Source organism: Corythoichthys intestinalis, chromosome 16, assembly GCF_030265065.1.
Source record: "Corythoichthys intestinalis isolate RoL2023-P3 chromosome 16, ASM3026506v1, whole genome shotgun sequence".
In the NCBI taxonomy this organism is placed as follows: Eukaryota; Metazoa; Chordata; class Actinopteri; order Syngnathiformes; family Syngnathidae; genus Corythoichthys; species Corythoichthys intestinalis.
In genome coordinates this window covers 20,325,722-20,351,298 of record NC_080410.1, presented here as the reverse complement: position 1 = coordinate 20,351,298, position 25,577 = coordinate 20,325,722, and the positions used below count along the sequence as shown (strand labels likewise).

At 38.5% G+C, this 25,577-nt stretch overlaps 1 protein-coding gene across 3 annotated transcripts; it reads right to left on the bottom strand.

The window, feature by feature from the left end:
* Window positions 1-1,334: 1,334 nt before the first annotated feature.
* ighd (immunoglobulin heavy constant delta) lies at window positions 1,335-22,030 on the bottom strand. Of its 3 annotated transcripts, XM_057861652.1 has the most exons (13): window positions 21,968-22,030; window positions 21,589-21,897; window positions 15,797-15,847; window positions 14,452-14,745; window positions 5,333-5,650; window positions 4,946-5,248; window positions 4,563-4,874; window positions 4,213-4,491; window positions 3,817-4,143; window positions 3,425-3,742; window positions 1,926-2,213; window positions 1,678-1,826; window positions 1,337-1,544 (listed from the first exon to the last, which is right to left on the bottom strand). In XM_057861652.1, the coding sequence occupies exons 1-13, from the start codon at window positions 22,008-22,010 to the stop codon at window positions 1,536-1,538; spliced, it is 3,000 nt and encodes a 999-aa protein (XP_057717635.1). In that variant the 5' UTR covers window positions 22,011-22,030; the 3' UTR covers window positions 1,337-1,535. The 3 variants fall into 3 exon arrangements, with proteins under 3 accessions (XP_057717633.1, XP_057717634.1, XP_057717635.1); XM_057861650.1 differs by lacking the exons at window positions 21,589-21,897; window positions 21,968-22,030 and adding an exon at window positions 15,945-15,989 and having other exon boundaries at window positions 1,335-1,544; window positions 15,797-15,865; XM_057861651.1 differs by lacking the exons at window positions 15,797-15,847; window positions 21,589-21,897; window positions 21,968-22,030 and adding an exon at window positions 15,653-15,759 and having other exon boundaries at window positions 1,335-1,544.
* Between the last annotated feature and the right edge of the window lie 3,547 nt (window positions 22,031-25,577).

The window sequence follows — 25,577 nt, the reverse complement described above, 5'->3', positions numbered from 1 at the left end:
CCAAACATTTTCAACTTAAGTCTTTTACAGAGTATACAAATTTAAAAATATACTGCAAATAATTTTTACATCATCTGTATTTGCTTCTAAAATAATAATGAATTACCTAATGGGCATTCATTTATTCCCGTACACATATATCGAAAACCTTCCAAGAAGTTGTGTGCTTGCTTCATAATCAGTAAGATATGAGTTATAAACTGAGGCAAGACAGTTCTAACTCATGACCCCACATTTTGAAATTAAATCTAGAGCATTCATTTAGTTTAGGTGTCATTATCTGAACAATGACGCAAGTATTATTTTGAAATCACAGCAATTCAAGGAGCTCAAAAGGACCTGTCTTTTTGTTGTTTGTTCAAAACAAACTTTGACTTGCAGATGCCAAATTGATATAATGAGATTAAACAGAGCCATTCATGTTGCCCACTGAACCTTTCTCAGTAGGACATTAACATTAGTACAGAGAAACATTGTGTGTGTCTTTTTTCCATTTTTACATTGACACAGAAAGATGGCCAATCAAGAGTTCAGATTGTTCTGAGTCCAGGACAATACTGTGGTCATAGACAGGGACCCAGTCTCAGGCAGCCTGTTGGGCCTGATGCCATGCTTCCCAATTGCCGGCCCCTTGGCAGTTAGGTTGGCACCCGTGTACATCCCAGCAACAGCGTCACTGATTTGGGCTGGCTCCCTCAGGTCTCTGGCCAATCACATATAGACAGAGCCAAATAATTTCAGAGGTAGCCAATAGTGATTCTGAACATGCTGACAGTCATCCCTCCCTGTGGAAATTCCTAAACCCACCATATATACAAGACACAGATAGTGTATACTTATAGTGGCTGTCTGCTTATACTTGTGTTTGATTATGTGTGTATTGGAATGAAGGAATAAACTCAGGATTTTCACTTTCGATAGAATTATTTTCTATAAATACCTCCAGAAATCCTGATATTTTTTGTTTTGCGTTCAAGCCAATGATGCAGCACCACGAGCTTTGGCTCACTCTAGTGGTCAATGTGAATAAGTGTTCCTGTTTAGTCACCGCGTATGCAATAATTTCAGAGATAAGTGGTCACCAGAATGAATAGCTATTGATAAATTCACAGGTAAGAACTTTAACCCTTTAAAGAGCATCGTACTCATATTTCAGTGCCACAATAATAATAATTCGTATGATTATAATTAATATATAACATATAATTCAATAATCATAATTCGTGCATGAGGGGATTAAAATAATAGTAAACAAAATATTTTCAAAACATTTTATTCTCATCAATAGATACCTCGAATCCATATGAAGCTTGCTTTTTCTGTACCCATTTATTATTATTAGTATTTTTTTTTTTCTTTTATGGACAGCTTTGCTAAAAGCAAACCTCATTATAGTGATGAAAAAACAGTATGTCAAACCTTGTTTATAACAACAACAAAACCATTGGCACAATGATAACAAACGTTTCATTAGTCTGCAATCACAATGTGTTCCACATAATAAGAAGTCAAAGCATCATCTGTCTTGACCCTGTTTATTTAGTCTAAAGAGGGAAGAAAGAGGAGAATGTCAGAATCTTTGTTGATAAACAAATAAGGTGAGAATATTATCAGATCATGTTTCACAATATGTATGAATAATTTTAAAAGAATAAGATGAAACATGCAGTATCTCACCTTAACCAAGGTGGCCAAGACACCATAAATGATGGCGATGAGAAAAAGCACAAGGAATGTGGCAGACATATACCAGCTTTCCACATTGATATCTTGATTCACAACTGCATGAGCAATGTCATCCAATACATTGCAATCTGGTAGGATCACTGAAATAAATACAAAATGTAAACAAATTAATGTATTGCTTCAATATAAAGTGCAAAATGCACGGTGTAATTAAAGTGGAGTGAATTATTAAATAATACCTGGATTTGTTACATTCAGAGTCAGCGTGAGGGTTGCATGTGTCACCCTGCAGGTGTGGACCGCTCCAGGTAACAGGTCGACTTGGGACAGGCGAAGTCGGCTCTGGATGCTGAACTTTCCGTCGGGGCCTCTGCTAGGTTGAGTTATATTGAAGTCCATCAGCTCATTGGTATCATCAAGAAACCAGGAGACGTTAATCGATGCTGGACTGAAACCAAACACCAGGCACACAAGTTCACCTGAACCCCGGAGCAACATGGCTGAAGGTTGGCTGAGAGTCACTGGAGCTGAGGAAATAAATCAATCATTATCATCGAGGATGAAAATGAACATTTGATTTTGCATACTGTAAAATGGAGAAAATTGTGAAATCACACCCCGATGAAGTGACCAAGCTCGTAACGCAATAGAGTGTATGGTATAGAAATATAGCACAACAATAAAATTGATCTAAGTTACCTTTTTTTCTGATAAAAAAAACAATATTTTACAAGTGGGTATTGTGAAAATCTCAACATTTTTGTGTGTGTTATAGTATTTGTTTCATTGAAGTTGTCTACTCTCTTCTGTATTTACTGATTGCTTTCCACATAACACCTATTACAGTTAACTACCGTTAAAGAGATCATTCTTGCCTCTCTACTTTTTCATGTAATGGCTGCAAGCTCCAAAGCTGCTCACTTGTATATTTTACTCACTGTCTGCCATTGACAGGCATATACCATATTGGCCCGAATATAAGACAGCCCTGATTATAAGACAACCCCCCTTTTTTAAAGACTCAAGTTTAAAAAAAGACTTTTTGAACACCAAATTAATTTTTATACAGAAAATAATTACAGTACATCTGAAACATTATTATAACAATATATTTGAGAGAAAAAGCATGTTATTTTGCCTCATTCAAATCTTAATATCTGAACATTTAAATATGTAAACTAAAGTGCAATCACATTTGTGAATGAATGGCTTCTGGTTTTTGAAATGTAAATAAACCAATCTATTGTGATAAAACAACAAAATTGCAATAACTGCATTAACCATCAAAGTGAAGTCTAACTGTAACTGTAGTCTTGAACTGTGGTCTTGAAACAAATCCGAATAAGGAAAAACATTGCAATAAAATAATGCAAACTGGTTAAACTTGAGAGTAGCTGAGATCTGTCATGACAGAACATCGCTTCAATGATATCTGGGGCCATCGAGCGTCGTAAATGGGTATAATGTCTAGACCGCGAATATAAGGCGACCCCCACTTTTTCAGTGTTATTTTAATGCATAAAACACCGTCTTATATTCGGGTAAATCCAATCCATTTGGATCAGGATGCCCAGTCCAAATGGATAGGGCGTCTATCGCAGTCACTGGCACTGAAACATGATCATTTAACGCCAGCCATCCCAGTTAAAATGAATTTAATGTAAGTTGCTGTTAAAGGCAGTGAATGAGTTATTATTGGCTAACAACACAAAGAAAAACTTATCAAATTTGAACTTACCAAACACATTCTCAATTGTGTTTTGAAAAGGTGTTTCAGATGACTCATGCCTGACAGAACAAGAATAAATGGATCCCCAGTCCTCACTTTTAGTCACATTTAGTCTGCTGCTCATTGAAAAAGTGCTGCTGCCACTGTACTTCCATGAAGGGCTATTGGTGTAAGAAATCAATGGTAGTCTTTGACCATCTTTTTCCCAGTACACTATCTTGTTATCTGGGAAAAATCCAGAAACCAGGCAGGTAAGTGTGAGGTCATCGGAGGTTGACAGCTCTGAGATGGTAGGTGGTATTATGCGCACTGTTGGTGGATACAAGTCTGGAGGAATACAAATAACGGATTTAATGTTGAAGCCATTGCTAATTAAAAAGCACAAAGCAATAGTACAATACCTCTGCTTTTGCTTATATAGCCCTTGTAGGCTTTGTTGGAACATTTGTGTTTTCCCTCACAAGACACTTGTTTATATGAATTCCAGTCACTCGCCAACACATCGAGGAAGCTCCGAAAGGACTCTGTGCCATTGCGGTGACTCATCGGGTCCTCCGTATAGGAATTCTGGGAATAATTCTTTCCATCAACTTTCCAGGAGATGGAAAAATCTTGTAGATTAGTGCCAAACAAATGACATGTGACTGTCACTTGGTCCCTCTTCTGCAACTCTGTGAGTGGTGGTCCATGAATATACACTCCGAGTATTTGAGATGATGATGGGGTTACTGTTCAAATACAATTCCAATCAATTCCGTATTTTTCATGCCTTATGAAGATATATAAAAAATGTTTACCTGAGCAGAAGCTGATGGTTTTTCTGACCTTTTTTTCCAGCCACCTGTCAGACACTTCACAAGTGAATCCCTTACCAGTTTTCCACTCTTCTTCGAGTACGTCTAGTTGACTAGCCACAGCCACACGTCCATCCGCATTCATGCTAAGGTTGGTCATTGATGGGGATATTTGTGACTCAGACTCAGTGAACCACATAATTTGAGGGTTAAAACCCCATCCATAACATAAGAGTCTTGACTCTTCACTGGAGGCCAGAAACAGCTCAACTGAAGGCTCCACTGATGAAGGATAACATAGTGATTAGGTCCACACATAAACATGAAAGAGCTCTTGTGAATTAGACTCTCACCAAAAATTCCGTCAATGTTGCTTGACTGAATGAAGCTAGAGAAGCCTTGGTTAACTTTGCAACTGAAACTTGCGTCATTCTTCTTGAATGACTTTGGCAAACTGAAATGTGGACTGATGGAATGTGGGCCTTGGACTTTAGAGAGTTCAACAAAGTGTTTGTCAGAAATATCAGCACCGTTGGCTTGAAGGGTGACGTAGAGATCCACAGCATCAAGTTGGGTGACATCACATTCAAACACAGCACTGTCTTTCTTCTGCAAATCAGCAAGCGATCGCCTGATCTCCACTGATGGAGACTTGACCGCAGGCTCTGGATGGTTATGACATAATGAAAACAAGAACTTCCTTTTACTCGTAAAACCTTTTACAAATGCCACCTACCTGATACATCTATGGTCTCCTCAATGTCCGCAAAGCAGCGATGCTCCACTTTACATTTCACCCTCTTTGTTTTTTTCCACAGATCTACTGATACCGTCAGTTTACTGACGATGTGTGATGCATTGGCATATTGGCTCCTGTCGTAATGAATGTCTGTTTCCCCCTCAAGAATCCATGTAATAACAGCATCAAGTGCAGTACGCACTGAACATGTTGCGCTCACTGTTGCACTCAATGTTTCCATCATAGCTTCCTTGAAGCTGGGAAGTTCCAAATGAATGGCAGGAGGGCTGTTTACCTGACCTGCCAGATAATACAGTATTTCATTTAATAACATGAGTCTACTGCATTAATAGTCTCTTTTATTATACATACACACGTACTTACTTTCACAAATACTTATCGACCTTTTAATTTCTACATTGTTTTGAATGGACCTGCATGTAAAGTTGGTGCCGATTCTCCACTCTCTCACATTCGGCTCTATCTCACTGATGAGAGTGAAGGTTTTGGCCTCTTCCTCCACACTCTGAAGTTTCCTGGTGGAGGTCTGCTTGGCATTGACCTTTTGGCTGTCCCGAAACCATTCAACACTCAGTGTGTTAGGAGAGAATCCACTTATGATGCAAAGGAGTTTGACAGTTATGGATTCAAATTTATCCTCCCACAGTGAATATACTGTAATTTCTGGAGGCACAGTACTCTCTGTAAAAGAAAAGATATACAGTGGTATGAAAAAGTATCTGAACCTTTTGGAATTTCTCACATTTCTGCATAATAATAATAATATAATAATCACCATCAAATGTGATCTCACCTTTGTCAAAATCACACAGATGTAAAAACAGTGTCTGCTTTAACTAAAACCACCTAAACATTTATTGGTTTTCATATTTTAATGAGGACAGTATGTAAACAATGACGGGGGGGATAAGTAAGTGAACCCTCTGCCTAAGGAGACTTAAAGACCAATTGAAACCATTTTTTACCTTACAATTTAAGTCAGGTGTGTTCCCAATCACTTATGAGTGGTTTAAAGCTGCCCTGCCCACTATAAAACACGCACATGGTAAAAATAGTCTTTATGAGAAACATTGTCTAATGTGTCATGTATTAATGTTTCAGCTATTAATGTTTCATCATATTGCATGTATTAATGTTGCAGCTAATAATGTTTAAGCATATTGCATCACACTCATGCATCACAAAGCTTTCGTCACATGTTATTGTGTACCCTTTATTATGTCACAAATAACAACTGAGAACACTATATAAGCCTCGAGCAGACAACATCCAGTGTCAGGTCGTCAGCGATTCAGCATATGTTTGCATGCCAACCAGCCATTACCGCTTAACCTGATTGTTTCCTTTGCCTGTCAAAATCAATAAAGTCCTGTGTCTGCGATACGCAACTGGTTCCTCCGTCTCGTACATGACACTAATGTGCATCGTGGCGCTGTCAAAAGAGCTGTCAGAAGACCTGCAATCAAGGATTGGAGATTTGTATAAAGCTGGGAAATGATATAAAACCATCTCTAAATGTCTGGATGTTCATCAATCGACAGTCAGAGAAGTTTTCTACAAATGGAGAGAGTTTGGTGCTGTTGCTTCTCTCCCAAGGAGTGGCCGTTCACCAAAAATGACGCCAAGAGTTAAGCGCAGAATACTCAGAGAGGTAGAAAAAGAACCCTAGAGTGTCTGCTAAAGACTTACAGAAATCACTGGCTCAGTCCAATATCTTTGTGCACACATCAACTACAGTGGGGAGAACAAGTATGTGATACACTGCCAATGGGTATTTGATACACTGCCAATGGGAAAACCCATTGGCAGTGTATCAAATACTTGTTCTCCCCACTGTATATGTAAAACTATGGCCAAGAATTCATGGGAGGGCTCCCCGTAGGAAGCCACTGCTGTCTAAAAAAACAAAACAAAAACATAATTACTCGTATTATGTTCGCAAAAAGGCACTTGGAAACGTAGAAGTTTTGGAAACATATTTTGTGGAGTGATGAAACCAAAGTTGAATTGTTTGGGAGTAACACACAACGTCATGTGTGGAGGAAAAATGGAACAGCTCACCAACGCCAACACGTCATCCCCACTGTGAAGCATGGTGGAAGGAGCATCATGATTTGGGGCTGTTTGCTGCCTCAGGGCCTGGACAACTTTCAGTCATTGATGAAAGAATGAATTCAAAAGTTTATCAGGATGTTTTGCAGGAAAACCGATGCCGTCTGTCAGACAGTTAAAGCTAAAAAGAGGATGGATACTGCAACAAGTCAATGATCCAAAACACAGAAGTAAATCAACTTCAGAATGGTTTCTGAGGAATAAAAGGAGTGGCCAAGTCAAAGTACAGACTTGAACCCCATTGAGATGCTGTGGCATGACCTAAAGACAGCGATTTATGCCAGACAACCCAGGAAGCTGACTGAACTACAGCAGTTTTGTAGAGAAGAATGGGCCAAGATTAGCCCTGATCGATGTGCCAGACTGATCTGCAGCTACAGAAAGCGTCTAGTTGAAGTTATTGTTGCCAAAGGGGAGGCTACAAAATGTTAAATGTGATGGTTCACTTATTTTACTCCTTCTGTCATTGTTTGCATTCTATCCTCATTAAGATATGAAAACCTACAAATGTTTGGGTGGTTTTAGTTAGAGCAGACACTGTTTTTGTTCATATGTGTGATTTTGACAAAGATCAGATCACATTTGATGGTGATTTCATGCAGAAATGTGAGAAATTTCAAAAGGTTCAGATACTTTTTTATACCACGGTATATATAGTATTTTTTTAGTCTTCACTTATCTCACTCTTTAGGGCTGTATAACATTTCTACATTCATAGCAATATGTAGTTATACATACCTCTAGCTTGCTGCCTTAACCTCTAAATGTGATGTCTTTGGTTTTTTAATAAAGGGCAGAGTTTTACTTTGATAGTGTCTGGTTTCGAACAGTCAGGTGGAAATGAGGCTGGCATGCGAGCGCATTAGCATAAGCAGCAAGTGAAAGATAACCCACACACACACATAAGACTATTTCAAACCAAACACAAAATACAGAAGTGCAGCGCAGCAAGTAGGAACTGTGCATGACTGACAGCAGGTGTGAGGATGGCTGACGACACACATATAGTTGTGACAAACACATTTAAATATTAGGCGTGTTATTCAAATCTATTTTATTTCAACAGTCTGTTGCATCCAGGTGCTGTAGTGATGTTTTACAAACAGACAATAAGAAAATAATGTGCAACAGAAAAATACAGCTGACATCTTTGTTATATTTATTTGAAAAATAAAAAAATACAGTATGTTAATCTTTTGAGAAGAAACACCCATTACTTACATAGTACATACAGTGCATGTGTGCATTTAAGACACGGATTTTAAACACAATTGCTTTTTTTCATTTGACCTGAAATGAAATTGAAGAAAAAAAAAGAAAATTAATAACCCACAAAAACACAAACACGAACACATGCTATACGTATAGTATTCACAGAGTATAAGTTGTGGTAGTTAGTAAAAAAAAGAATGACATTTAAAACATTAACTCATTGACTGCCGATGATTGTGATAAATGTCCAATCCATTTTGACTGGGAGTGCGTGGTGGCGATCGTTCAATCTCCCCATTAAAATTGGCTTGGACGTCTACCACCGTCACTGATGACACAGAACCGGTCATCCCAGTAGAAATGAGTTTGATGTCAATCACTGTCATTGGCAGTGAATGAGTTAAGGTGTCTTGCAACCTGTTTAACTTAATTGAAAATGAATTTTTTTAAAAATTCTCAGAAAAGGCAAGTATAAATAAACTTCTGAAACAATGTAGTTACACAAGTGTGCTCTTCCTCATAACGCCTTGAAACAAAAACATTAAAAAATTACTGGAATGTGACTATTTCGCAACAATAGGCTTCAAGGGTTTAAAAACAGATGATTTTGTCGTGTTGAAAATTGAGGAATTATATTCAAATTCATGTTATATGGTAGTCATTTTACATCTGCCAACATTTTTATAGGATCTCCCACAAAACCCTAAGTAAAGTTTTGATTTTCTGGTAGGATCTTCCAAACATTGTTGCTGCTTTCTCGCAAAATGTTATTTTCCCCAAAGTACAGGATTCCAGTTATACATTTTAAAGTGCGTATGACACCAACAAGCATGTTTATTTCATATTTAACGTGGTGTTTTATGCTCCTGAATGAAATGCACCGCTTTGATGTGTGTGAAAGCGATCGTTTTATGTATTCAATTTTTGAATTCCGCGCCAAGAAAATGAGTGACTTACGGGTTTAGGAGGAATGCGAATGGGACGTCACACGGGTCAGCATCTCACAATACAGCATTGCCTTATACCATGCAGATGGACAGCGGATTCAGCTGATTTTGCGGACTAATTCGTTTATTTTTCGCATCATGCCAGCCAAACGGCTGCAGAAAATTGTTGCTGCACCAGGAAGAGGCGTGTGAGCCTTTTTGGGTTTCAAAAGGTTCCCGTTCACCGTGGATATTGGCCAAAATAAGCCCTACTATTGTGGGACCATTGGACTTACGAGTAAGTGAGTAAACATCGTATTTTGTATTATGTATAATACTGGGATCACGGCACACGTTTTAATACAAAGGTGGCTTGCATTTTGTGGCTGATTGTCTAGAATGCGACTCGGCCGACAACTGGCGGCCTGTTTGCACACCCCATTCTCGGCTTATTGCCCTCTTCGTGTGCCTGGTGTTCTGTCAAATTTTCAACCCCATCAGAAATTGCAACATTGTGTTAAAACTGGTCGCGAATAAAGCGATTACAAAGTAAACACTACAAACTTTCTATAAATAAAGGACTATTTATTGACGGTTGATCATGGGCTGACATGTAGAGAAGTTCTGTTCAGACATATCCTGCCATGTTAGCTGCAAAACAACTGCAAGCCGCTCTCTCTTTATGTGTAGTAAAGCATTATTTTACGCCATATTCATGTTGACCATGTGGTAGCTACGCGCTCCTTCGACATCGGCCGGTTTGTCCGGCGGTACTCTCCAGCTGCTTCCCAGGCAAACTCTACTGTCCGTCGCAGTTTTCCGATCAGCAAAGCCTATCAACAACCCCGCCGCCGTGTGATATGATCCAAGCTTGTTTTGTGTGATTTTTTTGCTTCAAAAAGCGAAAATAAGACTTTGAGACGTCACTCGGTTCAGGTTAGCTTGTCAACTAGCTTTCACGCCTCTTGGTTTGTTTACATTCTCCAAAGCAGGGCAGGGAAATGACAAACGCCTGTCCAACTACGATGGCATAAAATATCGTTCGGGAGGTGCGACAGTAAAGGTGAAGTCGACAGTTTTGAACATTATGGAGTAATTTTGCCATTTCGTACTGAATAAATGCATTTTTATTATTTCATATTCCATTTAGCACGAGACTGTTATTTGTCATGACCATACCATTTATTTCACAATTGGGGAAAAATACTTTGATAAAAAGGATATCCTGTAAAAATATTGGAGTAGAGAGACTGACACAATGACATTTTGCGGCTCTCTTCGTCACATTTTCCTCGCTCTGAATAATTCCCCCTCAATGGGCTGAATTGTAAATCAGATGGAACCGTTAATCTGTCGACGTCATCCACCTGTTGGGGACACGAGAGCCCTATAATGGTAGGCGTGGCTAAAAGACTAATTTCTCGTCATCTGTGCTTTGCTAAATTGTTGCATACAGTCAAATCGTCTCAAAATATGATTCTAATTCACATAATAATGCTATTTAAGACTTTCTTTTATCCTGTTGAACGCACCTTAAATATGTCTCTATACAATTCTAAAAGATCGTATATGATACAGTTCACATTAATTTTGGCAAAAGTACTGACATTATTAATCATCGTCTCGTTTTTCTGACACTGTATTGCGCTATGTGTTGTTCCAATGTATATATTTACATATAATTGTTGTGTGTTGTGTTGTAGTTGTATTATTGTGCTGCATTCAAGCATTCACAGTCTTACAGTATTTTATTACCTTGAAAATAGTTGTTCCAATGCTGAACAGGAGAGTGATGAGGAAGAGGAGGATGAATGTAAGTGCTATGTTTCCCATGAAATCTTGCTCTGCATCTACATCATCGTTCCATTGGTTTGTCCCCACCAGGAAATCTAATGGATGCATATTTGTGCTTCAGTTACAGTTCAAAATAACACAACTGTACAATTAAGAGTTTATCAGAGAGCATCTAGTCTTTTGTTCACATTTGTACACATTCACTGCTTCATTAAATCTTTTGAACACTCCTGTAATTGTATTGTATTTGATTGCTTAAAAAATCCAAAGACTGGAGACCCTGAACTGCTTTTGAAAGACTTCATTAATTGTGTCTTATGTATGACTTATCAATATTTTGATCGACCTTAAAATATCATCTCTATTTTTTTTTTTTTTCATTTATTTATTTTTTGGGGTGGCAAGCACCAGAAGATAAGCACAAGGACAAGTCACATAACTGTTGTTAATGTACCATTTAGTCCTATATGGAAATATTCACAAGTGCAATGTTCAAAATAAATAAATAGTTGAAGTTAAAATTTAAAATCAACCAATTTAACTGTCTTTTCAAGCTTTTATAGAAAACTAAAATAAACACGTTAATACTATGAACTCAATATTTTAATAGGAGTATTATGTAGTTTGAAGTCCAGTTCAAGTATAACGTTGACTGGACTTCTAACTACTTAACTGAAGTTCTATTGAGTTAAGATGTTGAGTTCAGAGCGTTACGTTGTTTAATGGAGTTTTCCATTAAAACTTCGAAAATTTCGAGTGAAGTTGGATGGCTTGAATTTATTTGTTTGTTTGTGTGTTTGTTTTCAACTCCAACATTAATTACATGACTGATACACCAAATCACATTGAACAAAAATATAGATGAAAACAAAAAAACAGTAAGAACAACTTGCCACATAACAACAATTGCAAAGTTTTTTTTTTTTTTTATTTGTATTTTAAATCTGCATTTAAAGACAGCACAACATGTTAATTGACAAGCAACAAACATTAAGAGCAAACAGGAAAAGACAAAGTGACGCAGAAGTCTACTGAGTCTGGCATATTTCAGGATCGCTTAGGTTGAAGTTGACCTTGTACGTTTTGGCAGATGTCTGCGTAATGGTCCTTGAAATGAAGTTTTGAGTGGCCAAAGATTCATGGTAAAAGATACAGCTATAGACCACATCATAACTTTCCCACTGCTCAAAGTTGAGTATTAAGTGGCTGTAGATTGAGTAGGAACCTTGATTTTCTACCGGTTTGGTGGTTCTGTGAATGTAAGTGGAGTTTACTGGCTCATCATCGATCAGCCAGGACACCAGAACCTCATTTGGAAAGAAGTCTTTTGCAAAGCAGGTCAGGGTAACTGTGTCTGTTTTACGATGTTCTACTGGAGCCATCATAAAAACTGACGGACGGCGATGTGGTTTACCTGCAAAAATGCCAAAACGTGTAAACTAAAATCATGATAAACAGCACTGACACAAAATCGTGCTTGAGAATGACAGATTTCATACCATTTTTTCTTTCATAGGATTTCTTCAATGGGTCACTGCTATTTGGAAGCATCACGACGCAGTTGCGTTTTATCCCATTGCTCCATTCGTCATACGTGATGTCAAGCAGAGTGCGAAATATGCCCGTTTCGCCTCTTGAGGGGGATATTAAGGTACCAACCATATTCTTCCCATCCTGGTTCTCCCATGAAATACTCTGCACTGGCTTGTCGACTTTGACTTCACATGTTACAGTTCCTCGTTTTTCCAAAAATATCTTCTCCAATGTAGGGCCTGTGAGCTTAATGTATACCCCTGCATCAGGGAATGCCTCACCTGTTGAATTTACAACGATTTAACATTTTTATGCTTACATTGAATAAATAACATCGTAATAGCAAAAAAAACAATACTCACAAGTTGAGTCAGACACATCTTTGTTGGACACAGATGACTTCACAACGACATCGCCACTTGCATCTTTCCCTTTAAACTCGCAAGTCACGATTGTGTCACTTGACCACTGATTGGATTTGAGCGAGAGAAAAGTTGCTGCGCTGTAAAGCGTTATTCCATTTGCGCCCTTTCTGGCCTCAGACTGAGTCTTGATTTCATCTATCCTGTTGGAGATGTCCACTCCGTTTTTCAGCCATTTGAACTCATAAACATTTGGGGAAAAATCTTTGGCAAAACAGGCAAAGGAGACCTCGTCTTGACCGCCAGAAGAGGCCAACACTTTAAGAGTTGGTAACTTGTAGGCCTCTGAAAAAAAACATATTGACAAATATATCTTTGCACAAGACAAGACTAGACGTATATTGAGGGCACACATGATAGTAAGTTGAGACAAGACTACACATATAGTACAGTATATGCACAAGCAGACGTGACAGTGAGCACATATATATATATATATATATTCATATTCTAAAATTGTACTCAAGAATGTGTGTGTAGGTGACTCAAATGAAACACTGAAATTAAATGTACGGTGTACTTTTGCATATACAACATGTCCAATGTGATAAGCAAGCATAGCTTTAACAAATTAAAGTTATTCAGATAGTGATGCTGCTGACGTGCGAGGAGAAAGCAAGAATATAATTTTTTTGACACTTGCAGCAGCGTAAGCAGCTGGAGAAGCTTAAGCCATTCCTTTCCACCTGTTGGTTCATGACACTGATGCAATAAATATAAACTATTTCTTTGAGTGACAATTTCTGCTAGATGTCATATAGATGTCATATATATCAAGCATTGTTTTAAATTTGGATATTAAATATATATTTAAGGCAGCACAAAATGTTGATTAACGAGCAACAAACATTAAGAGCAAACAGGAAAAGACAAAGTGACACAGAAGTCTACTGAGTCTTTACTGTTTACTATACTAGTATATATATATTTTTTTTATAATAGTATATATATATTTTTTTTTTAATATATTCATAATTAGCAGGTCTGGAGAAATAAACTATTTTATCACAGTTAACTCCAACATTGTTTTACTTAATCAACATATAGAGTAGTTAAATGACCACAACAACCTTTTTTTTTTTTTTTTTTGACATTTAAAATTATGTTTTCATTTCTATAGCAATTCCACATCTTTCATGAAGTATTTCATGGTCTTGCTTCCATTAACAGTATAAACCTCTGTATAGACGTCTCCATATGTGAGCAATTACCAAGTTATAATTTTGCAAACCTTAAAATGCTGTCCTTGGGTAGCTTTTTGAATTGCAAACTTATATTTTTATCCTTGCGTTTTTTTCTTTATCTTGTTTAAGTAAATAACTAGAGTTGCACGTCCAATTTCATTGTCAAGCCGATGACAAATAAAGACAATTTTATTCTAATCTATTCTATTTTATTCTATTCTACATTTTAAGACATGAGGTTATGAGGCATCTATTAAACCTGAACTACTGTACAGGAATCTCTTTCTAAACAATATTACCTTCTTTCTTGGTGATCATAGCTTCAACATCTTCAGTTGAATGTTTGGCAACACACTGGAATTTTGCCCTGTTATCCCAGTCCTCTCTCTTCACTTGGATTTGACTGACTCCTGTATAGAGGTTGTTGTTCGCTACTGAAGGATACTGAATAAAGTCAGTCAGGGCATTTCCGTCTTTGCTCCAAGTGAAGGTCAGTGGAGAAGGTGTAAACCCAGTGGCGAGACAGCCAATGCTGAATGTGGCTCCGGAGCCACATTGCATCAGAGGAAAGACGGTCGGTTTGATCGGTGTACCTGCAAGAAAAGCAAATGACAAAAAAAATGGTGTTCGTGAATAAGCCAAAATGTAATACAAAGCATAGGCAAGATAGATGCTGTGTGTTTAGTCATTCATATTTTTTTCATCAGCAGAACCAAACTATAATATTAGTAAGTAAATGAAATTGCACTTTAACCATTTTTAGCATAAAATATAACTCATGAGTTATTTGGTTCACACAACATTATGAAAATATATCTAACAAAAAAAAAAAAAGGTTGGAAAACTCACATTTTGACCCAGGTAATAAAAGAAAATATAGAAAAACATAATATGAGAAGAAGACTTCACATTTTACAAACTTTCCCTACTGGAAAACGTCAAATACATCGTTTAAGACTAATACAATCTTGCATTTAGTAAATCCCATTCATTTATAATACTTAACATCTCACTTACTCAAAATTCAATAGTAGTGTTTGAAAATAAATTTCAAGTGACAGTAATTTTGAATCTAAAGTGTGAACAAATAAACATTCACACAATCCAAATTTCATATTATCATTAACAGGGGGAAATAATCCTTCCTTTTCACCTTGTAACTATTTTGATGACATATTATTGACTTATCAGAAAATTCTCATAAGGATGATACACGGACAAAAAAGAATTTTGAAATTGCCAACAGATGATTACCAAGTTTTACTGTAACTCACAAATAATTTTACTGAATTGTGATGATGAAATAATATAACAAAAGACTCTATTGAATCGGTATGTTTTTAAGTCCATTTCCAGTAACAAAACAATTACCGGTACTACTTACCATGTGACATGTGTTCGGTTACCAAAATAATCGCACCAGAATTGCCATATACAATACAATATTTCAATAACTTTTATGAGCAGTTTTTCAGAAACAAAACATAATTTGTTACTCACCAGATGTAACTGTGACTTGGGTTCCTTTACCCCAGTCAACTAGCACACCATAATAATATACCACAGTGACCAAATCCAAGCGTTTGGTTTGTCAAAAACCTTTTATGACACTGTATTTTAGAGAAGAAGAACACAATTACTTACCAGATGTAACTGTTACTTGGGTTCCTTTACCCCAGTAGTCGTAATAGTAACACGGTGCTGCAGTGCAATCTGTTGACAATGCAAATACCTTTTTTTTTTCAATGATGGAAGAAGACTAGTTCCTTAAATAAGCATTTTTCTACGTCACCTCAATGTGGGCATGCCTCCATAACCATCTGCTGAACTGTTACATAGGGATTCCAACACTTTGCGCTGGCAATGCCAGAATATCTAGGAGAAGAAAGTTCCTGTGGGGAGTGTTTATGACTTTATGCTAATTCGTAAATAAATATAATATCCTGCCTGTGGAAACTACACCAGTTTACAAATAATGACTGAACAAGTGGTATTGTGTCTCATGAGAGATGGATATGATAGGGAAAAAATAAGATTTTTGGGGGGGGTCGGGTCAGGTTTTTGTTATGGTGTGTGACACTGTGCCACCCCAGCCCAAAATACACAATGACACATGCCCTGTCATAAACCTCCTAGTTGAAGCATGGGCGAATTTTTTTTTTTTTTTTTTTTTTTTCAATACAAATCTTTTAAAAATCTATAAATGACAAAAAAATTAGATTTTATATTTTATCAAATTGATCATTATTCATGTATTTGTTTTGATCCACTTAATATTATTATTACTATTATTTTTATTTGTTGTATGCCTATAAAATAAAATAATTTTAATAGCAAAAGAGAGAGAGTTATCATGGAGTGTATTTTTCTCAGTCTTTACTTTTCGGATTTGTGAGCAATACATATGAACATGAAAGATATCGTTTTAATTGTAAACCCAGTGGAAGTCAGTTAATGTCAGAGTAGTACAATTCCAAACTCTTTTTTTTTTCTTGTTCTTTTGCTTTTCCAAAACACGTGCAGATATTAAGGTGGTAAATATTGAACATTAAATATGAAAGTTTGTCGTCACCGACTCGTGCTCACGCTTAAAACAAAACACAGAATAATGACAATCATTTAAAATATAAAATAATCTGGCGCTGGTTGTCCCTGGTCAGGAGGTTTCAAAATATACACAAAATATGGTTTTATTTGTATGTGAATATGTCTCCTTGTGCCTACAATTTCTAAACAGGGTCCCATTTGGTGGGCACGGGTTTTTGCTATGGTGTGTAACACTGTGCCCAGCCACCCACGTATAGTAGACACAATGACACATGCCCCATCAAAAACCTCCCTGGTCTTGTACATATAGGAAACTCAAAGCTTTTAAACGTCCATAAACAACAACTAATGAAATGAAATATTTATCATTAATTATGTAATGAATTAAGAAAAAAAACTTTCTTGAAATTGAATAACTAATTGGGTTATTGGATGTTCTGATGTAGTTTATAAAGTGCCACAATCTCAAATGTGAAGAGTTGTAATGTACTTTGTTATTCTCACGCAATTTTTGGCATGCTCCCTTAGTTGTACTTTTTATTACATACAAACCTATTATTTCTTGTCTCTGAGTCTGTGATTGAGAGCTACTTATACGGCTTAGCGTTCATTACAATTAATGTCCATTTGTCAGGAATAGCAATAATTTTCTCAGGTCAGTTTGACCAGCTGCGTTTTTGATTATGCAAATTATGTCCAAACAAATCCTATCCAGCATTTTGTTAATAACTCCTTTACTCACTATTCTATAAATATTTGCACTGGTGTTCCTGTAGGGAGTAAAATAAAATTTGAACCATAAAGGATACGAGCACTCTATTTGAAAAAAAAACATATATATATATATATATACAGTATATATATATATATATATATATATATATTTTTTTTTTTTTAATACACACACACACACACACACACATATATATATATATATATATATATATATATATATATATATATATATATATATATATATATATACACACACATATGTATATATATCACTACCCATCATTAATACCTAGAGACCGATGCTAAGTGAGCATGTCCGACAAACTCTCGGATCACCCACCGTCTAATTTGTTGATCTAGTGCTTTTGAGATTTACAACTGCCAACAACCTTTACGGAAGAAATTGAAAAGTATCAATATTCTGTGTATGTCCAAAATTGTGAAGCGATGAATTTACGGAATATTTAGCCCCCCACCCCCCCACCCCCCCAAAAAAAAAACCTGAGTTCCAATGGATCAAACAATCTCGACATACGGCATCACTCCCAGCTAAATGTCTACAAAATTAACAAGCATACAGAAATGTTCTCTTAAGGTAAGATTAAGAAGGAGGCTAATTAGAAAGCTGTCCTGCCTAATCTGCACGTAGCAGCAAGAACATTCATAAAACTGAATATCAAAGTTGTAGCGCCTGTTATCAAATATTGTATCTTACCAGAATGTCATCGCTGTAACATCTATGTATAGCTGTTTCATTAGCTAGAGTTAGTTAACTTCATGACTTTCGCAGTCTATTAAATGAGTGCGCTAAAATTAAAGCAACGCTTCCTGATTTTAAATAAACATAGCGTCTTAATAAGCTCCTTGAACTTACTTTTTACATTTTTCGGAACGGACACCTTAGTATCCCAACCCTTTGCTTTGTCATAAGTGTTGAACCAGTATGCTTTTGCCTCGATAGCTTGCTACAATTTAATATTTTTGATATACAGTGGGGAGAACAAGTATTTGATACACAGTCAATGGGAAAACCCATTGGCAGTGTATCAAATACTTTTTCTCCCCACTGTATCTACCAACTCCATATTGTAAACCATTTTTCCTCCTCCTTTTCAAAATAAATCAAAACACTCCGGTATATGTCCTGAGTCACAAAGCTTGTCGGCTTAGCATCCGTAACTAAGGGGTCAGAGCAATTCAGACTACTCCTCTGGCTGCAGTGAATTGAGCCACCTTTCCTTTTTCCGCAAACCTGTCTACTGTAAATAATGTAAGAATGCCTCGTATTACAAACATGTGACAAACTGAATAACAGCTGGTTTTGGAAATAACTAAAAGGGAACCTTGTTAGATATTTCAATGGCAATATGTAAATTTGGTATTTGACAAACAAGAAACATGAGATCGATGCACATAATTTACTTTCGCAGGCCACACAAAATGATGTGGCGGTTATGTTGTGCAACCTTGAGACTGTGCCATGTCGAGAATGACACATAGACTTCTCCCATTTTTGTGTTTAGTTTGACTTCTGAGTCAAATTGCAAATACGGTGGTACCTGTGGTACCTACGACTGTCTCTACACCAGTACTTCTCAAATAGTGGGGCGCGCCCCCCTGGGGGGGCGCAGAGCGATGCCAGGGGGGGCACATGTGACCTCGGGGAACATGCTTTTTTTTTTTTTTTTTTCTTTGCCGTACTGGAATAAAGTGTACTTGCACATCCACTCAGTGGGTGGCAGTGGCGCTCTCATTTTCAGAGTGCGCGCAGTATTTTTGAACTAAGGAAGAGCACTCAGAACACACAGAAAACAGATATGAAGAGCAGTGCGCCGCCGCCGTTTTCGAAAGCCGTTTTCCGACCGGACTCACGCAGCGACCCACTGTCTTGTCCGGCCGGTTCTCACGTCGCCGCCCGAGAAGTGCCATTTTTGGCTTGGGATCGTCACGACGACCGCCCTCACCTACGGTTCTACCTCGGCCGCCGGGAATGCGCTTTTTTCGTGCCGTTTGTCTTTTAGCTTTGACTTTTAATACAGTGGGTAATGAGGAAAGACCACTGTTTACTGTGTCTAAAAATAATTATAGCGGACAGCCAGAAGCCAAAACAATTAAGACGCCACTTAAAGACATTAGACCCCAATCTCATTGATAAGCTTGATTGTTTTTCAGCGAAAACGGCCGAATATTTCCAACAATCGTCCTGTTTTGTCAGTGTAATATCAGTAAACCAATTAGCATTGTTAGCATGCTCACTGCAAGATAACTCCACACCATTGCAAAGGAGGTACAAAAATAAAAACTGTCCTTCTGTCCAAGGACACTTTTTTTCTTTTTCTTTTTCTTTTATTCAGTTTTGTTTTTTCGATCAAATTTTTTTGGCATATTGTCCTCATGAGTGAATGTTTCTAATCAATTTTAATTTGTTATTATTTACTGATTTTATTACATTTTATTTTTCTTTATCAAATGGTCAAAAATGTAACTTGAGTGTATTTTTTAGTTTGGATGGGACTTTTTTTTTTTAAATTCAGGCAAATTGATGCGCGTCGTCTTCTCTGTTACAAACAAAACAATGTTAATAAAGTTCTACTTTATTATAAGTTGATCTGTTACTTTTTTTCGTTATTAGGGAAAAAAAGGACACAATGTTAGGCAGATGCGTATTTATAATAGTAATTTTATAGACAAATGATACTATTTACAGTGGTGGCAGAGAGTTTGGGGGGGCGCGAAACATTTACGTCTTCCTTGAGGGGGCGTAACAGAAAATAATTCAGAAGCACTGCTCTACACACAGAATTTTGAGGTTAAGACACACGTCAACGGGAAAATATTGCCTCTTGTTACGAAAGAAATTTCAGGATACGAAAGTCAAAAATACAGTATGGCTGGTACTTGCAGCTCCCAGAGTTTACTGAACGTAACATACTTGTAGCTGCTCTGCCATTGGCTATTGCTGAGCATTCCTGTGAGTGTATGAACCTTTATTGTTTATTCTTGGTTTTTACATTATACACAACTATGATTTTATTTTTATTGTGCAATAATCTAATTGTAACATGTATTTGTTACATGTTTTGATGCATTTTTATGCATTATAAAAGATTGCATCTGCATTTTGGGGGGTCTGGAACAGATTAGGGCATTTCCACGGAAAATGGGTCTCTACTTACAGAATTTTACGAAAAGTACCAAACTACTTCCAGAATCAATTAATTTCGTAAGTAGAGGTACAACTGTACATAGGTAGTAGCAAATATTTGAGATGAACCATTTTCATCTTTTATGGTGATTGCACTAGTAAAGATAGACAGCAGGAGTCTATAACGATATTTCCTAGATCTCTTAACTTTAAAGATAAAGAATCATTGTATAGGATTGAGGTAACTCATTGGCATTTGCATACCTCGGAACTTTTGCAAGATGACAAAGCTCACCCCTACAGAGTTGTGTTTGCCAGAATCAACATTGCGGAAAAGTGTTAAGGGTTTGGGCAAAGGGCCCCATGATGGGCACGAGAGATGGCGGGGATAGGATGTAAAATGTTTAAGCCACAAGGCAGTCAACCAGGTGTGAGTGCTTCAGAAGCCATGTTGGGTTCGTACAGTGGCGAGCCAAGGCAACAGAGAAGCAAGGTCAATAGTCAAAACTACAACAAGGTAATAACAACAAACTCGGCAATCCCACAACATGGTGATGCTCCGGCTGGCTTAGGTGACGATGTTCTAAGACAGGGGTTCCCAACCTATTCCACTAAGGCACACTGTGGGTGCAGGATTTCATTCTTACCAAACAAGATGACAACACTTTTTCCCCAATCTGGTGTTTTACAAGTGCAATCAGTTGATTGCAGTCAGGTGTGGCTTGTTTTAGCAGAAGCCTCATTGGTTCAACTGTCTCTGCTGGATCGGCTGGAACAAAAACCAGGACCCACAGTGTGCCTTGAGGACTGGGTTGAAAACCCCTGTTCTAAGACACCTGCCATTGCTCCACCTGTTTGGTGCTGGCCCAGGAGTTGGATGACATACGCACCCACCCACACACACGCCCAGCCAGGCATCTAAAAAAAATAAAAAAGAATGGAGTGGCCTGCACAACAAGTCTGAAGGCTCCTCCTTGTTTTGTTTTTGTGCAGGGCGCTGTTGGTTTATGCTGTTGTGTGTCTCTGGCACAATAATATACTCCACTGTCTTCAGGCAGTATATTCGGCCATTTTAGGGTTACTGTTTGGCTAGAGGGGTTTAGTTCAATACTGAACTTGTCTTTCAGGGAGTCCTTCTGGTAATAGCTTCCAGTGTATCTCCTGCTCCCGATCCATTCTAGTCCCTTGCCTGGAGGCTGCCTGACCCACGCAGTGTGGTAGTCACTCAAAGAATAAGACACCTGACAATTGATGTTTAACTCTTGACCAGGTCGTACAATCTGAGATGCCGGCTGGGTCAACGTCTCACCCTTGACAACTGTGGAGAAAAGCATGTTAAATGTTGAATGTCGGCGGTCAAAGGCAATGTGTGCCTCAGTGACACTCACTGGAAGCAGCAGCCAGCAGAACCAAGAGAGCTATATGCAACATGTTTGGTACTGAAGGTCTCCTGTTGGGCAGGTCCCTTCTTGAGGGTGTGAATGCAAGTTTTATAGCACACTTGGTGGGTATACACTTTGCATAGTGGGACTGCATACGTTATTAAGGATAGAAGGTGTACACTCTATTGGTAAAAATGAGCTTTCAGTGTGCTTTAAATCACAACCTTGATCAATACAGTTTTTAAGTTCTATATAAATCACTTTTTTTGTTTGTTTGTTTTTTTCTTTTTTTTATGTTTTAGTGTCAGTCTGGTCAGTCTGTATACCATTTTGATACATAGTGTTAATATTTCATTGTTTCAACAACCAAATCAAACATTTGTGTGAGGGTGATTTTTGTGCATGGCTGTAGTACAGCCACAGGTAGTACTTTCTCATAAAGTGCATATAAAGGTTAAAATCATTGACCCATAATATATAATTATCCTATTTCCCTTTTCCTATTTTCATGCCAATGATTGCCTGATTGAAAATGACCTCTGAGTGATCATTATTCTTTCGTCAGAATTAAATAAAAAAACACTTTCTCAACTTTTTCACAATGCAAATGCAAAACAGCAGCAGTCATATTTAATCATGAACATTGTTGTATGAAAGATTGTTCTGATGGCAAATAGGACATTTCGCCTTGCTTTTTTAACTATGCTAATTCCATTTTCTCAAAGAATGTCCTAATCGAAGGTTAGTGCACTGTTTCACATCATTTCATATCTCGTGGTTCCTGTTTCACATAAGCAGGTGGTCTCCCTTGGGCTGGGGCAAAAATAATTATACGTACTTATAATGTTTCTTGAACAGTTAACAAATATTTGCAATATACGTACGACCCGAGAACAAATTTCCCTCACTTGCAATGGTATTGTTCATTAAGTGATGAATTATGTATATACATAACTTTAAATTGAATTCAATCAAATAAACTTAAGTACACAGCAATTTGAAAATATTTGTCCATTCAATTGATCACAGGTTTTTGCTATGGTGTGTGACACTGTGCGAAGTACCCCATATAGTTGTACACAATGGCACACGCCCTTTCAAATACCTCTGAGTCTGCACTCAAAAGACAGACGAGACATAACATCATGAAACTCAAAATGTTACCAAATTAATCATTATTCATGTTAGTTTATGAATTATGATACACAAAGTTCCCAAATTTTTCCTTTTAAATATACTTTGATATGCTTCTATTTTGTATTTATTTATTTATTTTCATTTCAATGGCAAATGACAGAGATTTACAGTATCTTGTAGTGTCATTTTGTTTTTAGAAAGAATTGCGAATCCCTCAAATTGTACAAAAACCTGGTGGTCAAATAATCGCCTTGATGAAATCACAAATTTGTCAGTAAAAGAGCATGTTCACTTTCTTGACATGAAAAAAGTTTGATGTACTTTAATCTGTGATGGTCCTGGCCCACATTCCCCTCTACTGGCTTTTATTGTTGTTACACTTTGTTATATGTGGCATGAGTTCAACCTTGGCAGGCTGGGTGTGGCAGACCTGGGAGTGCACCTGCACCTCATCGCAATCAACACTGCTTTTAAGGAGCGGCCCGGGCAGCAAGCAGGTGCCAGATGATTCTGCCAATCACCAGTGGTACATCGGCCAACTACGTCTGTAGTGTTTGACAATCATTCATAGATCTCTTGCTTAATCTTGTTCTTTACCACCAGGACAACCACCCATCAAGCCACCACAGCCTGAACCACAGCCACAGCCTGAACAACAGCCACAGCCTGAACCACAGCCACAGCCTGAACAACAGCCACAGCCTGAAGCCCAGCCACAGCCATACACATCGCCATTGTTCAATAAAAACCCTTTACTCCACTACCGTTTCCTGGTCGCACTTTGGTCCACCTCAACTTTGCCAAGTTTGCCGTGACATAATCATCTGGCCAAACCGAAATGGACCAAGCGACCGCCGACTCCTTCCAAGAGGCCCTCGGACACCAGGGGGCCATGCTGGGTAAGTATGAGCAGATGCTATGCAGCCTTGGAGAAACGCTCCGAACAATTTCAATGGACTTGCAGCAGGTCAAGTCGCAGCTCTCGCAATCCCCCACTCCCAGGGCCGGACCTACCATATCTGTGAGTAGTCCTGCTGGTGGCCCACCACCCCCCCCCTCGGTTGGACGTGTTCGTTCCGACACCTGAACGTTATTCCGGGGAGTTGGGCTCTTGCAGTCGTTTTTTGCTCAATTGTAATCTGGTGTTTAAGATGCAACCTTCTAGTTATACCTCTGATGCCACCAGGGTTGCTTTTTGCATCAACCTATTAAGGGGAAAGGCTGGTCAGTGGGCAACGGCACTTTGGGAGAGAAACTCACCTGTGTTAAATACTTTTGTGGCATTTTCCGGTGAACTTCGCAGAGTATTTGATCACCCTGTTCGTGGGAGAGAGGCCAGAAACCGCCTCTTCTCCCTCCAGCAGGGTTCTAAGTCAGTGGCAGACTTTTCAATCGCGTTTCGTATTTTGGCTGCAGAAAGTGGCTGGGATGAGCTAGCCTTAGTCTCAATTTTTTCACGCAATTTGGCAGACGATATCAAGGATGAATTAGCAACACGGGATGAACCTTCCACCCTGGAAGACCTAATTACCCTAGCCATAAAAATCGATAATCGCCTTAGGGAACGTAAGAGGGAGAAAGCAACCAAAACACGTCCGTTCCCGCCGTTCATGTCGTCCTCCGCCGATACAGCCAACCCATCCCCTATTGCTGCTCCAACACTGACACCCCCTGCTCCTTTGGAGGAGCCCATGCAACTTGGGCGAACACAGTTGTCCCCTGATGAGCGTCGCCGGCGCCGCCAGGAAAGCCTTTGCTTTTACTGTGGACAAAACGGACACTTTGCAAACTCCTGCCCAGTACGGCCAAAAGACAGGGCTCACCAGGTAAAGAGAGCACACTGGTGAGCCAAACTTCCTCGGATCCTCGCTCTCTGTCACGTCTTGTACTCCCTGCTAGTATCTCCCAAGGTTCAGACGCCATGCCGCTTCAGGTTCTCATTGATTCCGGTGCTGATGACAGTTTCATGGATGAAGGCTTTGCGGCCAAAGCCAACATTCCTCTTGAAACCCTCAGATCCCCTAAGGTGGTGGAAGCCGTGGACGGTAGAAAGCTGTTTTCGGTAACCCATCGCACCATCCCTCTCGTGCTCAAGGTCTCGGGAAATCATCATCATCAACTGATACAATTGTTTATTATCTCCTCACCAGTAGCGCATGTCATCCTTGGTCTCCCCTGGCTTAAACACCACAACCCAAACATCGACTGGACGGAGGGAAAGATCGTGGGATGGAGCAATCGCTGCCACTTGGAATGCCTTGGCTCGGCGCATCCACTTGGTAAGCCAGTAAGAAAACCAACCTGTCCGCCAGTACCTCCTGACCTCACCAATGTGCCCCCTGAATACCATGACTTGGCGACAGTGTTCAGTAAGGACCTCGCCCACAGTCTGCCTCCCCATCGCCCCTATGACTGTGCAATTGAACTCCTGCCAGGGGCCCCGCTTCCATCGAGCAGGCTCTATAACATATCCGGTCCT

What these genes read in the sequence shown, in the direction of transcription:
- ighd (XM_057861652.1), bottom strand. Translation starts at nt 22,010, where the DNA reads ATGTTGCATATAGCTCTCTTGGTTCTGCTGGCTGCTGCTTCCA. An exon ending in TATGATCACCAAGAAAGAAG is followed by an intron (nt 5,651 to 14,451) that starts GTAATATTGTTT and finishes TTTCTTTTACAG; the next exon opens with AGAGTACTGTGCCTCCAGAA. An exon ending in CTATATAAGCAAAAGCAGAG is followed by an intron (nt 3,743 to 3,816) that starts GTATTGTACTAT and finishes GTATTCCTCCAG; the next exon opens with ACTTGTATCCACCAACAGTG.